Genomic DNA, 15,937 nt, shown 5'->3' on the forward strand with positions numbered 1-15,937 from the left:
TGTCTTCTGGAAAGTGAAGCACGCCACATTTTTACTCAATGGATCATTTCATGTAGTTTGCTTTTAAAGGAAAATTGGAAATCATTGCCTGAACTGGGTTGAAATCTGATTGTCAAGCCAAGAAATAATCTTTTGCAGGAGCCATACTAAACTTTGCTCTGATTTTGGATGTAATGGCTAGTTATGAAGCATGGCATTAGTTTGTTCACAGTGGTCACAGATGCAAAAACTGTCACCTGCTGAAGTATCCACTTGTCACATGACTTTCAAAAGTTTAAGAGGTGTGTCAAAAACACACCTAGCAATTTTACTCAGTATTCCCTTAGAGCCTTCCTCAGCTCTCCTGCTGCTGGTTGTGGATTAAAACCACAACTCCAGTGCAGCCTACATCTTTCCTAACTAAAAAAAAAATGCCTGGCAAAAGCCATCTGCCATGAACTTTTGAGACTCGGTTCTTTGCTCTAATAGCAAGACACCAGTGCAAGCCTGATGAAGTGGGACCAGATCCATGAAAGCTAGTAGACTGTATGGCTTCTCTAGTGGTCTGTAAAAGTATTGCCTACTCTGGCATTTGTTGTGTGCTTTTTGTTTTTGTTTTCTTTGCCTTCTTAATTCTAAGCTATGGCTGTCCTCTGTCTCTGCCACATTAATAATAACGGTGTGCTGTCGAATCAATTCTGACTTATGGCAACCCTTTCGAAGTTTTTCCAGGTAGAGAATACTCAGAAGCAGTTTACCATTTCCATCTTCTGGGGGCATTCAGAGACTGTGCAGCTTACCCAAGGCTGCATAGGCTGGCTCTACTCACAGGAAGCACAGTGGGGAATAACCCCCCCACTTTTGTCTGATCTATTTATTATAACAAAGGAATTGAATTACAGTAATTAAGACCCTGAGCTATCTAGTGAGCCTTCCCTTAGCCAGATTAAAAATGGTTCTGTATGTTAACAAAATAAAAGGTTACATTAAACACTGTCAGTATATTTAATCATGGGTTAATAACCTATTTCATTTTTAAAGAAAAGTTATTTGCCTTGTATAGCTACCACTGTAGCTACTGAAGTGTCTTGAGTGGATTCATGCAACACAAACAAAATTCAGTATTCTACATTGTGGACTGAAGGACATGGTGGCTGCATTGATGTGGCTTGCTGTCTAAAACGATCTGTGTTGTTTTCTTCTCAAACTAAAAATCCCAGTGATAAAGAAGCACAGGATTTTACTCTGTAGTTTACCCATCAGCTTGAGTACCTGCTCTTTGACTGATAGTGCCTGGTCCAGGGTGTGATCTTACCAGTTTTATTGCATCAGAGAGTGGAATGTGATGGCTGCAGCTGTTCTTGCTGATACACAAATTCCACATTAGTGTCATTGCTAATCCCATCAGTTGAAAGGCTGCAGTGCACTTGCAAAAATGTTTAGGCTCAGGCAAAGTGGTTTTAGAGCATGGATTCTTCTGTACCTAAGGAATGATGGGTATAATTGCACTCACCAAGCAGTTTATACCTTTTTTTTCAAAATTGGAAAATATTTTTTTTCTAAAACACTTGTTTTAGAAAATCAGGAACAGTTTAGAGGGAAACTTGAAAACTATATTAGCAAGCAATGTAATCTATTCCAGATAAACCTGTGATGGGTATTAATCCCATACAACATTTGTCCCTCCATATTTCTTTACCCAAATGTTATAGCACAAATTGGCAGAGGGCCATTATTCCTGCTATTAATGTACCTTTTAATAGATGTTGTCTCCATTCTACTTTCTTGCTGTGTAGTTTCTTCATTTTTGTGCATTGCTCCTCATATACTTATCTCTTGGAACTGTTAGTTTAGCCAGCTGCTACTGATAGGTTTGAGGGCCCCTGAAGAGTGTATCCTCCTCCTTGTAATCCAGCACCCTGATGCATAATTGGATTAGAACAGGGATTAGCTACTCTCTAATGTGACAGCTAATGTTACAGCTAGGATTATCCTTAAAATACACCATAAATGGGTAATTACTATCACCTTTTATGTACCTCAGGGCTGCAGGACTCTGAGATTAGTTATTCTTGATTGGAGAGATGTGCTGTGTTTACTACATTCTAACGCCCTTGTTTTTTGAACTTGTTTTTTCACACTTCACAACTACCTGTAGGAGTTGTTTATAAGGTCTAATATAAATGAAAGCCACAAATGTGGAATATATCTTCTTGAAATTCCTCCAATTCGGAGCAAAACGTGCATTTTGGTTGGCTCTGCCCAAAATTAGGTTTATGGATGAATTCACCTTAAAAAGCACATCCAAAAAGAGAACAATGGCTATGCAGTCTAATACATCTAAAGCAAAATTGCTGCTTTTCCATTGCATGAATTTGCCTTGGTGGTTTAAAAAGACACCTTTTCCTTACATTGTTGAAGAGGTCTGGTCATTCCTTGAGTTCAAACCTGATTCCCTCTATCTGCTTGCTCTCTGACAAGTCAACCAAGGTATTTATTTATTATTATTTATTTATTTAAAATATTTTTTATCCTGCCTTCCTCCTAAAAAGAAGCTGAGGTGGCGTACAGTATTATCAGTAAACTAGAGATGGGCATGAATCTCGGTTTGGAGGTTCAGTCCGATTTGTACACACATTCCCTTCCCCTGCCTCCCTAGCCAGTGACCCATTCACTAGTTGAAGTGTGCGCCTCTGCTCCTCCTTGTTGGCTCTTGTGCCCTTCCCTGGCAGGCACATGTGTTTGCCTGTCCTTCCTCCTTGTCTGAGTGGGTGATCAGCCAAGAAGGCAAGGCAGGGAAGCCCATTCTCCTGCTGGAAAGTGGGAGGAGGAGGAGAGGAGAGTGTGCCAGCTGGTGAGGAGGGGATCCAGTCAGGGAGGCAGGGGAAGGGAACCTGTTGTTGAGGTTCATGCCCATCTCTGCAATAAACAGTATAAAAGCTAAAAACACTAAATTATTACAATATTTTAAAAGAATTAAACAAATATTAAAAACTTGTAGATAAAAGCAGTACTAAAACACATTAAAACAATGAAACTAGACAGACGGTCACTAAAAGAAAGCCTGGCTGAAGAGAAAGGTTTTTCCAGCTTGTGGAAGGACAGCAAAGATGGGGCCAGGCTGGCCTTCTTTGTGGGAGAGAGTTCCAGAGTCTTGGAACAGTGACAGAGAAGGCCTTCTCCCATGTCTCCACCAAATATACCTGGGAGGGTGGTGTAACACAGAGAAAGGCCTCCTCTGAAACTATTAAGACCTTATCAGTTTCTGAAAGAGCAATGCAGTCTTTGAGATAGCTTGGACCCGGCCATTCAGGGCTTTATATATCAAGACCAGAACTTTGAATTGTGCCCAGAAACAGACTGGCAGCCAGTGGAGCTGCAGTAACTGCGGGATTATATGATCCTTATAACTAGCCTCAGTTAACAAACTGGCTGCAGCATTTTGGAGCCATTGAAGTTTTTGAACACTTTCCAAAAGCAGCCTCATGTTGCAGCAAGCAAGTTGCAGCAATCAAGCAGGATGTAACTAAGGATGTGACTTGTGTCACCATGGCCAGATTAAACTCTCCAGGAATGTGTGCAGCTGATGCACCAGTTTTAACTGTGCAAATGCATTCCTGACCACTGCAGAAACGTGGGCATCCATGCTCAAATATGAATTCAGGAGCACCCCCCCAAGCTCTGCACCTCTGTTTTTAGGGGACGTTCTACCCCATCTGGCATAGGTTGGATCTCTCTTCCCTGATTTACTTTTCAACAGCTCAGGAGCTCCTCTATTTTATCTGGATTAAGTTTCAGTTTATTCACCATCATCCATTCTATTGCTGACATCAGACACGGATGATCTAGAACTGAAACAGCTTCCTTATATTTAGATGGGAAGGAGAGACAGAACTAGATGTCATCCACATACACTGGTGACACCAAACCCCAAAACTTTGAACAATATCTCCCAGTGGTTTCATGTAGATCTTTAATAGCACAGGCGACAAAACAGAACCCTGAGGGACACTACAGGCCAGGATGTTGAATAGGACTCACCAGCGCCACCTTTTGAGTTATCCCCTCCAGGAAGGATTGGAGCCACCATAAGTTCTACCAAGACCCATCCCAGAGAGACAGCTCAGAAGGATACCATGGTCAATGGTATTTAAAGCTGGTGAAAGGTCCAGCGGAACCAACAGGGACACATTTCCCTTTTACGGGCATAGATAACCCTTCATGATAGTACAATGTGTTCAAAGGAAGAATAGATTGCTGGGGAAATTCTAAATCTTACTGACTAATTGAAGACAGTCATATTACTGTGTCTTGATGGTTCCCTCTGAAGAATTCTTGAAGTACTGAAACTTGAAATTGCTGAGCTTATTTTAAAAAAGCTTGAACATTCCTTTTTGTTAGAGAACTGAAAAGCGGCCAGTGGAATGCCAATTAAAACACACACACAATGTGTGTCATATTGGGAGGGGGGCAGGAAAATACAGATGGGTTTGCTTAATGTCTGTTCCAAACATATTGATGGAGAATTTTTATTGAAAATAAAAGGATAAAAAAGAAAGTTATCAATCACAAGAAAAACAAATCTAGCTAGAAAATAACCAACATGGTTTCTACAAAGGTCCTATATCACTAGTGTTTTAGAGTTATTTGAGAGGGTTGTCTGCTTTTAAGAGAAGTCCCAGGTGACCTTTTCTTTGCTGCTAATCAAATAAAACTGGGCCTTTGGTTCAGTTGTTTGTGTCTATGCCTGATTCCTTGCCAGAGAATCTTAGAACCCAGATTTGGCCGGTAACAGTATCCCATATGAAGATGGGCTGTGTGCCTGTGGAGATGGAGTAGCTGAGTTTTTGACTTGTGTCTTGTTTGAATGTAGCCTCCACAGAGGCTTCTCTGTCCATTTATGAAGGAATGCCCTGGAAGGCCATTCACATGGTATTTGGGGTATTTGTTGGCAGGTATAAACCAGTCACAGAGTCTGTAGCTAAGTTTTTGTTTTCTATTTTGATGTCTCATAAAAAGGCCTTATTAACCTGAATATTTTTTCTAAATATGTGCATGTTTTAATAATTATTTGCTGTCTTGTTCGTCGTTTAGTCGTGTCCGACTCTTTGTGACCCCATGGACCAGAGCACGCCAGGCCTTACTATCTTCCACTGTCTCCCGGAGTTGTGTCAAATTCATGTTGGTTGCTTTGCAGACACTGTCCAATCATCTCATCCTCTATCGTCCTCTTCTCCTCTTGCCTTCACACTTTCCCAACATCAAGGTCTTTTCCAAGGAGTCTTCTCTTCTCATGAGATGGCCAAAGTACTCCAGCCTCAGCTTCAGGATCTGTCCTTCCAGTGAGCACTCAGGGTTGGTTTCCTTTAGAATTGATAGGTTTATTCTCCTTGCAGTCCAGGGGACTCTCAAGAGCCTCCTCCAGCACCACAATTCAAAAGCATCAATTCTTCGATTTGGTGGAGAGTTCCGACTAAACGCAATCCACCTGGAGTAGGAAGTGGCAATGCCACTCCAGTATCTTTGCCAAGAACGCCCCATGATCAGAAACAAAAGGCTATCTTGTTACTATCGGTGTATTATTTTAACTCAGGCCTGTGACCGCATAATAAAGAAAGAAGCTTCAACGGCTGACAGTCATATATATAGGAGTAATCTGGTAAACTTAGACTTACATAACTTTCACAGAGAGCGTAGCGAATGTCTACCGAGGAGGTTTAGCAGGATAAGGGGAAAGATCCTGGCATATAATTGGTTAAAAGAAATTGAAGGGTAGCAATAAATGAAGGGCTGCAAACAGTGAGAACCTCCATGGCTCTGTATTTGAATCAATGTTTTTTTTAATTGCTTGTGACCAATCTCGAATTATGGGTGAAGAGTGATATGGCCACATTTGCTGATAATACCAAATTATTTAAGATGTTTAAAACAAATAGGGAGACTAAGGATCTGCAAATTTGTGAATGGAATTGGAAAAGGCAAATGCTGTTCAATGTAAAGAGGTATAGAGGGATGCACATTGGGACAACATATCCTAAATTTACATATAAGTAACAGGGTCTAAACTGTTTGTGCCTGCCTGGCCAGGAAATGGATCTTGGGTCTATCTCGGTGTGAGCTAAGAAAACATTATGTCATATATTTTCCATTGCTTCAGAGGACTTCCAACACTGGTCACACGAGGGGTGATGAAAGATCGTTTCCAAGATTGTGAATTCTGAGCCAGGACTCTCTAGTTGCTTTTTTAAAAAATAATTCACTTAGGAGAAAGAGGCAAACCACTGGCCTTCAGCTGCTAAGACCTGGAAAATATTTCCCTGCTTTCTAAAATCATGAAATGTCTCAAAACCAAGTTTCTAGCTAGAATTCATATACCATATTCAAGTACAATATTTTAAAATATCTAAAACAAAAATGCAAAGCTACTCCACAGGGCTGTTTATAAAGAAAACAGAGAGTGTGCATATGAAAGTGGTTTGAACATTCAAACATTGCTATATAAATACTAAGTGTATTTTATTTATTTTTTTGAATAGCTATTCAGCAATGTCCACGATGGAGAAAGTTTTTGCTTGTTTGAACAAGGCCACCGTACACCCCACAAGCAAGAGACGCACACCATGGAAGCAACCAAACTTATGGAACACAATTTGAAATTGACACTGACAAAACTTGTGGCTCATCTGTTTGGTGATGGTAGGTGCCTTAAAAGCAAATCATAGGGTCTTGCAAATGCTACTCTAATGTACGTGCAAATCTTAAACAGTCTCAGGTGCCAACAACAGTAGCAATGAATGGATATAGCAACAATGATGGGAGTTCCCACTGCATCTGGAGAACTCTACCGCCTCCTCTCAGTATTACTCAGTGATGGTGTGCCCATCATATTTTTGCATAGAAGGTAGCAATAACTGAATAGCAGCAATGAGCACCTTATGATATGGTCACAGCACTCTTACTGTACTATTGCTATCACCTGAACCAGAGTCTTGAAAAATTACTTCTAGGTTATAAACACCATAATCCTCAGCACTACTTTAATTACTGCCTTGTGGGAGATGTAGTCCCAAATAAGATTGCCAAGTTCATTCACACACGCACACTCTTCCACAGCCAACAAAGAGTTGACAGAATCCATCCCCTTACACACTGCGCAGCTCCCCCAGTCTCCTAAATAGAAAGGCAGCAACACACAGGGTTTTTTCTCAAATTCTTCATCCCCCCATGCCCACCTAGATAAAAGAGATTTAAGAGTACAATTACCTTGTCCATTGGGCATAGACTAGACTGTGGCAGGACTGTGTTCTCTTTATGTTGTAAAGGTTGGATTGCTTATGGTCCTTGAGCTCTTCCTTAACTGCCATCAGCCCTATTTATTTAATGTATTTATTAAAAATATTTTTACCCCATCTTTCTCCTTAAAAACTACCCAAGACCATATTTAGAGCTAAAAACAACGAGTATACGAAGGCAGTTTACATCATTAAAAGATAACAATTTAAAGCTAAAAACAATGAATATACAAATATTAAAAAGGAACAAATAAATACCACACTGTGAAATGGTAAAGAAAAGCAATACTAAAAACATATCCAAAGCACTAAGGCATAACAGTCCATTTAAACATCCCACTCAAGCAAGCAGTTACTGAGGGAAAGCTTGCCTGAAACTTGCCTAGCAATAAATAGTGGGATTGGCAGAACATCTGGAAGACTGTAACTTAACCACCCTGTGCATTGTGTTATTAGTTATCATTTCATAAAGATTTAATAATATGTAGTAGATGAAGATAAGTTAGTACTTCCTCACACAGTTCACAACTTCTGGAATGTGCTGCCACAATATATTGTTATTATTATCAATGATCCGAATCCTAATGTGTTCATATAAGGTTTGTATAGCTTTCAGCAACTAATTGTAGCCTACCGACAAAGTGTTGGGGCACATCTTGTCATGCACCTGATTGCGCATTATGAATTATCGAATTATCTGTGGCAATTTATGTGACTCTTGCACAAACACCAGTACGATTCCAGCTATTGCTGTCACAAATAATGGTTCAACTTATTCATACTGGTTAGGTCATTATTTTAGCTCCGTTTCTTTTATGGATATAAATGACTTTTTTATGGCTGCAAATTTGGGCTTACCTCCTTGCACACCTCCTGGAAAACTCCACAAACATATGCTCAGTGAACGTTTTCACAGCTGGACATAACAAAGGAGACACTCACTTCATTTTTAAGAGTAGGATTTCCTTCCCAAGGCCATTGGGGAAATCAACAGGAGACCATCTAGGTACTTCTAGCTATGTTGTGCTATCTCTTCAGCTACTTTCTATATGACAAATATTTTGTAGAAACATCACCGTTTGCAGTCGGGAACCTTCACATTGTATATATTTTCTTCATGCTGATGATGTGCCCAACACACAGTTACATGCAAACCCTCCGCCCCCTCCCAGCTCCGCTGCACAATATGCTGTGGTCACAACAAAATTGTCCCACCCCTCCTTTAAAAAGAAGAAGCTTGAGGTACACATACATTGGCCGGAATCCAGTAGTAAGTTGCAACTAGAATAAGCCCATTGAATCAGTGGGGATTTGGTCAGTCAGTACCTATTTAAATTCCATTGAATTACTAGATTAATACTAATCTAGTATTTTAGCCCTTGTTTCCCCGGCTAATATTATTCTTGGAAGCCTCTCAGAAATGCTGCTAGCCTTGTAAACAACGTGTATGGCAGACCTGGGTAAAATGCGGCCCGCGGGCCACATATGGCCACTCCTGTCCGGCCCGCCCATCGCTGCTGAGTGAGCTGGTCACCCAGCACGGCAGTAGGCAAAACTCACGAGATCCGACGCCAGGATCTCACCAGTTTTGACTGTTACTATTGAGCCAGATCCCGACAAGGAGGCAAGGACCCATCCTGGCCGGGTAGCAGTGGCAGAGCCTGGGCCAGGCATAAGCACACATAGTTCCCTCTTGTGTGCTCCGGGCAGTGCACTGTTTCTCCTCCAGCTTCGCCCCACCTCGCCGTAGTCCCAACAAATACCACTGTTTCATTTTATTTTTAAGTAAACTTGGTTTGGTCCCCGAACATAGTTCAGATTTTTCATGTGGCCCCCTATAGAAATTAATTGCCCACCCCTGCTGTATGGACATCATATGATTTGCTTCTGTGGAAACTAGGAAAGTGTGTGTGCTCAGAAAATACATTTCACAGTTGATTGATTACTTTGAATCAGTGACTAAACCTTCTTGTTTTATGTTCACTCACCTGTCACTAGCAATATTTATATACTGTAGTATAATCCCAAGTGTTCATATGTGCCATTGCTAATTTTTACAACAGTCTTGTAAAGCAGTGGTTCTTAACCTTGGGTTACTCAGGTGTTTTTGGACTGCAACTCCCAGAAGCCTTCACCACCAGCTGTGCTGGCTGGGGTTTCTGGGAGCTGCAGTTCAAAAACACCTGAGTAACCCAAGGTTAAGAACCACTGTTTTAAAGTTAGGTCAGTGTTATTAAGAAGAGGGGACAAAAGTAACAGTAGTTTGCATAAGTTCACATAGTCGATTGTGCTGAATATATCATTTAACAGTACTTTCCAAGTCCTGCAAACAATTATTCCTTTGACATGTCTTTAAATCATTCTCTTCCTGTCACCTGGCAAAATGCATGCTCTTAACAATTTGTTCTTTTATATCTAATTTGTGTCATTTGTAAATTAGATGTATTTATCCATGCTTTGTTAGACTACGACTGGTGCGGCCGCATTCAAATTCCCCATGCAGGCAAGAATATCAGTGGGTGATCTTCTACCATTGACTTATTGTTGGCCTAATTTATCTCTCAGATTTTGTTGTTGTTAAAGTAATATCAGAGTGGATGAAGGTGATACAGGCCATCTTGAGGAATAATTAGGGGCACCATATTCCAGTTGCCCAGATCTGGGCAGCCTGATCTGCATGCTATGTCAACCAGAGTCTAATTTGCACACTATACATATGAACAAAATATGCTAATTAATGCAGACCGTTCATGTTGTGCAAAAATGTGCATAGGCCAAAGCAGTGGTTCTACATTTTGCCTTGTTCTGTAAGGACTAGGAACTAGCTTTTTAAAAAGTGAAGGAAACCAGACTAGATAGTGATCCAAGTGGCATCTCCAAAATCTGGAGGGGGGGGGATGAAACCTGGCTAACCAGGTGATATGACAACCCTTGGATTATCGCAAAATGCATAAGAGATGATTAAACAGATTTTTGTTTACCACATGATCAGATGAGCATCTTCTTAACAAATCTTCTATTGATCCATTAACTATTACCACACAGCTTTCCTATTCTTAACTGGCAAATGTTTTCAGTTTGCTGAGGAAACTGGTTCCGAGCTACTATAAGTCCCCACTTCTATCTCCTCTTTCTTTTGGCTTGGTGCCCTCTCTTTTTTTAATTTTTATTTATTTATTTATTTGGCTACCTTTCTGTTGTCCAGGATCTGTGGCATAAGGCTCTTGGAGTTTGCATTTCACAACTTTTTCTGTTTATCAGGCCGTCTAGTCAGCCAGCTGCCTTTCTGTATGCGTTCCTGTGTCTTAAGTTTCCCCATGCCATTTGGCTAATGGAGCTTGTCGTGTATATATTACAAACACCTCAGCACCTTATATATAGTTTTTATTCATTTATGCCTGTATAAAATATTCAAATGGAGGCACAAATCAGGAGAGAATAGCTTTGTATTTAAAGTAGGTTGCAACAATAGTGCAGAGGGCTATGGAGATTTATTTGCTAAAAGAGGTTATTAAGGTAACAACTAAAAAAAGCAGAATTGTAAAATAATAATAGAAAAAGATTTAGTTATATCTCAAGGGAGTTGTTAGTTATTTCTCGTTACTGAGCTTAACAAAATTACCTGCTTTGCCCATGATCTGGACTTATTTTCCTGCCATGCCAGGTGGTTGCTGAAGTTTGACAAGTGATTGATTTAGTTTTAAAGAGTGTCTGAACTGCACAAAGTGTTTTTCATATTGGAAAAGACATCAGTGTTCCCCACCCCCATCCCTGGGGCTCATCTTCATAATATCCAAGATTTATCATGTCTTTGACATAAGCACCCATACACACCTGGAAAAAGTATTTACAAATTGTTTGTTTGCTCATTATTTTCCAGGAGTAGCAGTAATTGATGTCATTAGCTAAGGGGAAAGCTTAACTGAGGGGTGGGAGAGATATGCACCTTTTAATCACCAGCTCTTTTTTGCTTCCGCTTTTGTTTTTCAAACAATGGCACACAGGGCTTGAGATTAGATGGGTGGACTGCCACTTCCCATTTACTCATCCTTCCTTTGAGATGGAGATCAACTTCCAAGGAGATTGGATGGAGGTCTTGGGTTGCGGGGTCATGGAGCAGCAGCTAGTTAACTCAGGTATGAAAATTCCTTTGCTTCATTGACATCTCTGTTCAGAAAGACTTCTAGCACAATCAGGGTCACAGCCCCACACAGTGCCTCTGTTGGCAGTACACACTCAAATCCGCCCAAAGATCAGCATTAGTTACTATGACTGTCAGAAGTTTGGAGACAGAGGTAATTTGCATGGTGAGATTACGCTGGTGACCAGAAATCTCCAAACCACCAAGGTGCAAAGCTGAGAGTCTCCAGCCAAAGGGGGTCCCGTTCCATGTACTAAGAAGACATGATTTTGTTTTGGAGGCTGAATAATGTCTAAGTGATATTGCCTCCAAATAATCATGAATATGCTCAATTTCAGGGAAACTGTCACATTGTTTCAGTATAGATGAAGACTTGTTTGAAGCAAGAACTCCTTACTGAACATCAACCAAGGAGCCAGTTTTTAAATTTAGCTACTCAGTACTGCCAACACTTATTCACAAACAGCATTTAATGCTTACAGTTACATGACAGTATGCAGCAACATAAAAAAGTAAATAAAGCCACCAGTGCCTTTGAATAGGACACTCTTTGGTGGTTGTTTTGCTTGCTCAAGCTCAGTAACTCAACCAGCTCCAGCCCTCAATATTTTGCTGCCTGAGTCACAGCAGCAATATCCCTCTCCCCTGCTTCTCAAAACAAAATAGATTATAACAACTTATCTAGTTATTTTGGCTTCTAAGGCACAACATTGCACAGACATTTCCCTTCCTCAATATCAAATGGCATGACGACCATTTTGTCATGTTTGTGACATCCAGAATCAGCTATATTCAGTCTACTCTATGATAGGACTGGGACTGAGAACAATGGAAAAATATCCTCCTTTTTCAATCTGATTGAGAAAGGAATTTTCAATAACTTTCTTGGATTTGGGACAAGCCGATGAGCTCCTGCCTCTTCAAGGGAATATTGGAGGTATGTGTCATGTTGCTCTGGAAGGGAAGCCTTCACGAGGCCATTTGCCAGGGGCAATTACCCATCCTCATAGCAGACAGAATTGGACTAGATGGGTTACTTTCCTTGACTCAATGTAGGGTAGTTATCATATTTATATATGTTTGGGTTAAGATTTGGACATAATATAGCCCTTTCAGTCAGAGTTGAGCAATTGATGTCCCTCCAGAATCAGAGCTTGGAAAAGTTATTTTTGGGTACAGAACAGTAGCCACATTGGCTAGGGATTCTGGGAGTTATATTCTAAAAGTACATTTCCAAGCCTTAGCCCAGAGGTTATTGGATTACACTTCTCACAACCAGTGATCACACTGAATTTGGTTGGCTGGAGCTGGAAGTGCAGTAGTATCTGGAGAGCCACAAGTTGCCCACACTTGCTTTCAATGTTACCTTTCTAGGCTGTGTGCTAATGTTGTAAGCAGTCTTAGTGGTCAAGTAGACTAAAGAAAACAAATTCAACTTCAGAACTTGATTTGAGGATGAGTATTTCCTCCAATACTCATCCTCAAATCAAGTAGGAGAAAGTGGTTAAATAGATTGTTACTGTATGTCTTCTCATTTGTCTAGAATTGCCCCCACACAACGTATTCCCTTCTACGCATTCTATAACATACATTTGCAAATATATTTGTACTATTAGTAAAATTTCAATAAATCACGAAGTTAGATGACTTTCAGTTGCAGCTGCAACCTGGAAGCAGCTTGTTTATTGTGTTGATAAAATAATGACAAAGCACTAAGAAAATTGCCTCTCTCGTGTTTTATGACGTTTGGACAAATGCAAATTGTGCAAAGGCTTGAGAAATGTCAGAATTAATGGCTATTAAAAAATCTAAAAGAAAAAAGTTAGGAAAGATTTGCCTTGGAGTGTGCCTGTTCAAGCAATGGTTGGTTAATTCTTTATACATGTGCAGAAACGGAAATATGATAAGATCTCAGGAGAAAAATAAAAACTACAAAACATAGCTTAATCACATGTACTTTATAATGAAGAGTTTGCTCTTCACAGGGAAGCATGAGGACATTTCAGATTCCAGTGAAGTTTCCAAATCCTTTGAGGTTTTTGAATTTGACCATTTAGTCCTGAGTGAAGAATTTTGCTGCAATACTAAATGCTTTATGGAATCTATGCTGGACCTTTAATCTTTTGTATTCCTAAATATAATATTGTACTAAAGAGTATTTCACTGAAAAACCTTCCTTTGATTTATTGAGAGTCCGTTTCTTGATTTTACTTCTCTTTGAATAGAAACATGTACTGTACCCATGAATAGTCAGAGAAAGGGATGAGCAGAAGCTTTTATCGGTTTTGTCCACACTCCCCTCAACTCTTGGTTTTCTTTCATGTTGGATTTCTTGATTAAAGATGGTGCAACCTTTGTTTCTGACTTTTCATGTTGTCCAGGAGTATGACTAAACTCCTAACTATCCAGTGTCTTATACTGAACTTGACAGTAAGGGACAAAGACCAAAAGTGAAATTGGGGTCCAGAAAGGCTTAATTTAGAAATGAAGCAAAATCTATTCATACCCAGCAGTCTCCATATACTTTGACAAGTAACATATGCAACAATGAGAAAAATTCAGGTAGATTCCTGAATGTGTAACAGCTACAGCAATGTAAGTTATTGAAATTAAGCCTGTGATGCAACTCCTTCTTAGAAACCTTTATTATGTTCTGGTTCCTCACAAAGAGGCAAGCTGCATCTATCTTCTCACACTGCCACCAGATGTTTTCTTTTAAACATCAATTAATTCAAGGACAGACCAGTTAACAAACACATTGTTTATTTATCAAGGTGGGGTTAATGATTGGTTGAAAATAACAGTGTCAATCACATGAAGCAAATCACATATATGAACTAGGTTATATTTAACTTCTTCTGTTACTTCAATATATATCCCAATCTCTGATTTCAGTCTACCTCAATCAATACCCTTTGAACCTCTGATCTGAATCTTTATGTTTGTCCTCTCACTATACTCTCACTGTCTCACTGCCTCACACTACTCCACTCTCACACTCCTCCTATCTTATCTCACACGCCTCCAGAGCTTCACACAGAACTCTAATCTCGATCTTAGCTCACACAGAACTGAACTCTCTCTGTCCTCCAGGTTCCTCCTTTTGTACCCCCCCTTCTCTCCTGCTCCCGCCTTCCCTCCTCCTTATTGGCTCTCCTGCCAAGGTTCCATTGTGACAGGCAGGTGCTGGATGGGTGGGAGCTTATTACATTTATCTTCTTTTTGTTTGTGGGGCTTCATACCTATACTTCAGGGTAAAGGGGTTGAGATTGTTCACGTGTCGGAATGACTACTTACACCTCTGCGTCTAGGATTTCAACCATAGTCTTCTAAGGCCAGACAGAGAGCTATTTTTCTCCTTTTTTTTGATCAAGTCCAAAGTGATATAAGAAAGAGATGGCTGTTCTGTTTCCCATGTTTGGTGGTACCTTGGTGTAGTTTTACTTTTTTTTCTATTGAACCAGACACTTGTGGTGAAAAATAGAGGCACTTAGGGCCTCCTCAAAGTACAGTGGACCATAAATGAGCCTCACTTTTAAAAATAACCTACAGTGATGTGTGAGGGAAATTGAGTGAGTGAGAGATGTATTGAATAAACAAAGTGAGCAGCACTGTATGATGAAATTTGCAATTGCCATATCACTCAACCTACAATCTATTTTTGGCAAATACTCTTGTGTCATATTTTTTTATCACTATTTGTAGTTTTCACAGGAGACATACCGCTTGTTGTCTAACCCATATTATCTACTAATGAGGGTAAAATGGTCCCTAGAATGGCCTGAATGGCACACCCCTATGTTAGAATTTTAAGCTGAATATGTCCAGGCTCTTTATTACCTGCAATAAGTAATTAATCAGAAACTAATGGAAAAGGCTTGATAATGGTACCTTGTAGGCATCATTTTACATGTGTAATTTAGATTTCTTCCCAAAGCAAATTTTAAGGATGGTGTATTTTGAAGCATATTTCAAGCAGTTGGATGTCTTATTGAAGAAGTGGCCTAAAATGCCCAGAATGTTGTTGTAGCAAGATGGGTGATATAAAAGCTGAACAAACAAACAAACAGATAAAATGCCATGCTTCCAATGCTTTTTAAATGGCACAGAAGCTGTACAGCAGGTCAAGCATGTAGCCTGAGTAGGGTGGCAACTGAATTAGAGAGGGGCACGGAACACATTTTGGCCCTCCAGTCGCACAGCTGTTCCACAGGCACTATGGCTTCCCTCCAGCTGCCCCTGAGTGGGTATCACTGGAGGAGGCAGGACTCAGAAGCCATGCCACTGCCTCTGGGTGGGTGCCCACCAGAGAAGGTGGAGCTGGGAAGTCAGGGTGCCTGAGGGACAGCTGTGTGGCCAGTGGGCTGAACTGGCACCAATCACTGAACTGGCAGATCGTGCCCATTTCTAAACCCAATAAAGTGTCTTGGGAGAGGCATGCACTCAGTGACACTCCAGGAATTTTGAAACAGAACATCGTATCATTGCCCTTGTGATGTAAGATATATGATCACCTAGGTTTCGT

At 40.3% G+C, this 15,937-nt stretch overlaps 1 protein-coding gene and 1 long non-coding RNA gene across 4 annotated transcripts in view; both read left to right on the top strand.

Moving 5' to 3' along the window:
* Positions 1 to 15,937, top strand: part of FARS2 (phenylalanyl-tRNA synthetase 2, mitochondrial) — a 290,330-nt gene that overhangs the window by 84,341 nt on the left and 190,052 nt on the right. For 2 of the 3 annotated variants that reach the window (XM_072998580.2, XM_072998582.2), the window contains 2 exons: positions 6,516 to 6,675; positions 11,276 to 11,407. In XM_072998580.2, the coding sequence (XP_072854681.2) occupies positions 6,516 to 6,675; positions 11,276 to 11,407 (292 nt within the window). The remainder of the gene's footprint in view (positions 1 to 6,515; positions 6,676 to 11,275; positions 11,408 to 15,937) is intronic. The other variant, XM_072998581.2, reaches the window with a different exon arrangement.
* On the top strand, positions 11,418 to 14,518 carry LOC144589210 (uncharacterized). The gene is made up of 2 exons (XR_013545176.1): positions 11,418 to 12,349; positions 13,398 to 14,518. It is a non-coding gene; the product is annotated as an uncharacterized LOC144589210 (long non-coding RNA).

The sequence above is a fragment of the Pogona vitticeps genome, chromosome 4 (assembly GCF_051106095.1).
Source record: "Pogona vitticeps strain Pit_001003342236 chromosome 4, PviZW2.1, whole genome shotgun sequence".
Lineage (NCBI taxonomy): Eukaryota > Metazoa > Chordata > Lepidosauria > Squamata > Agamidae > Pogona > Pogona vitticeps.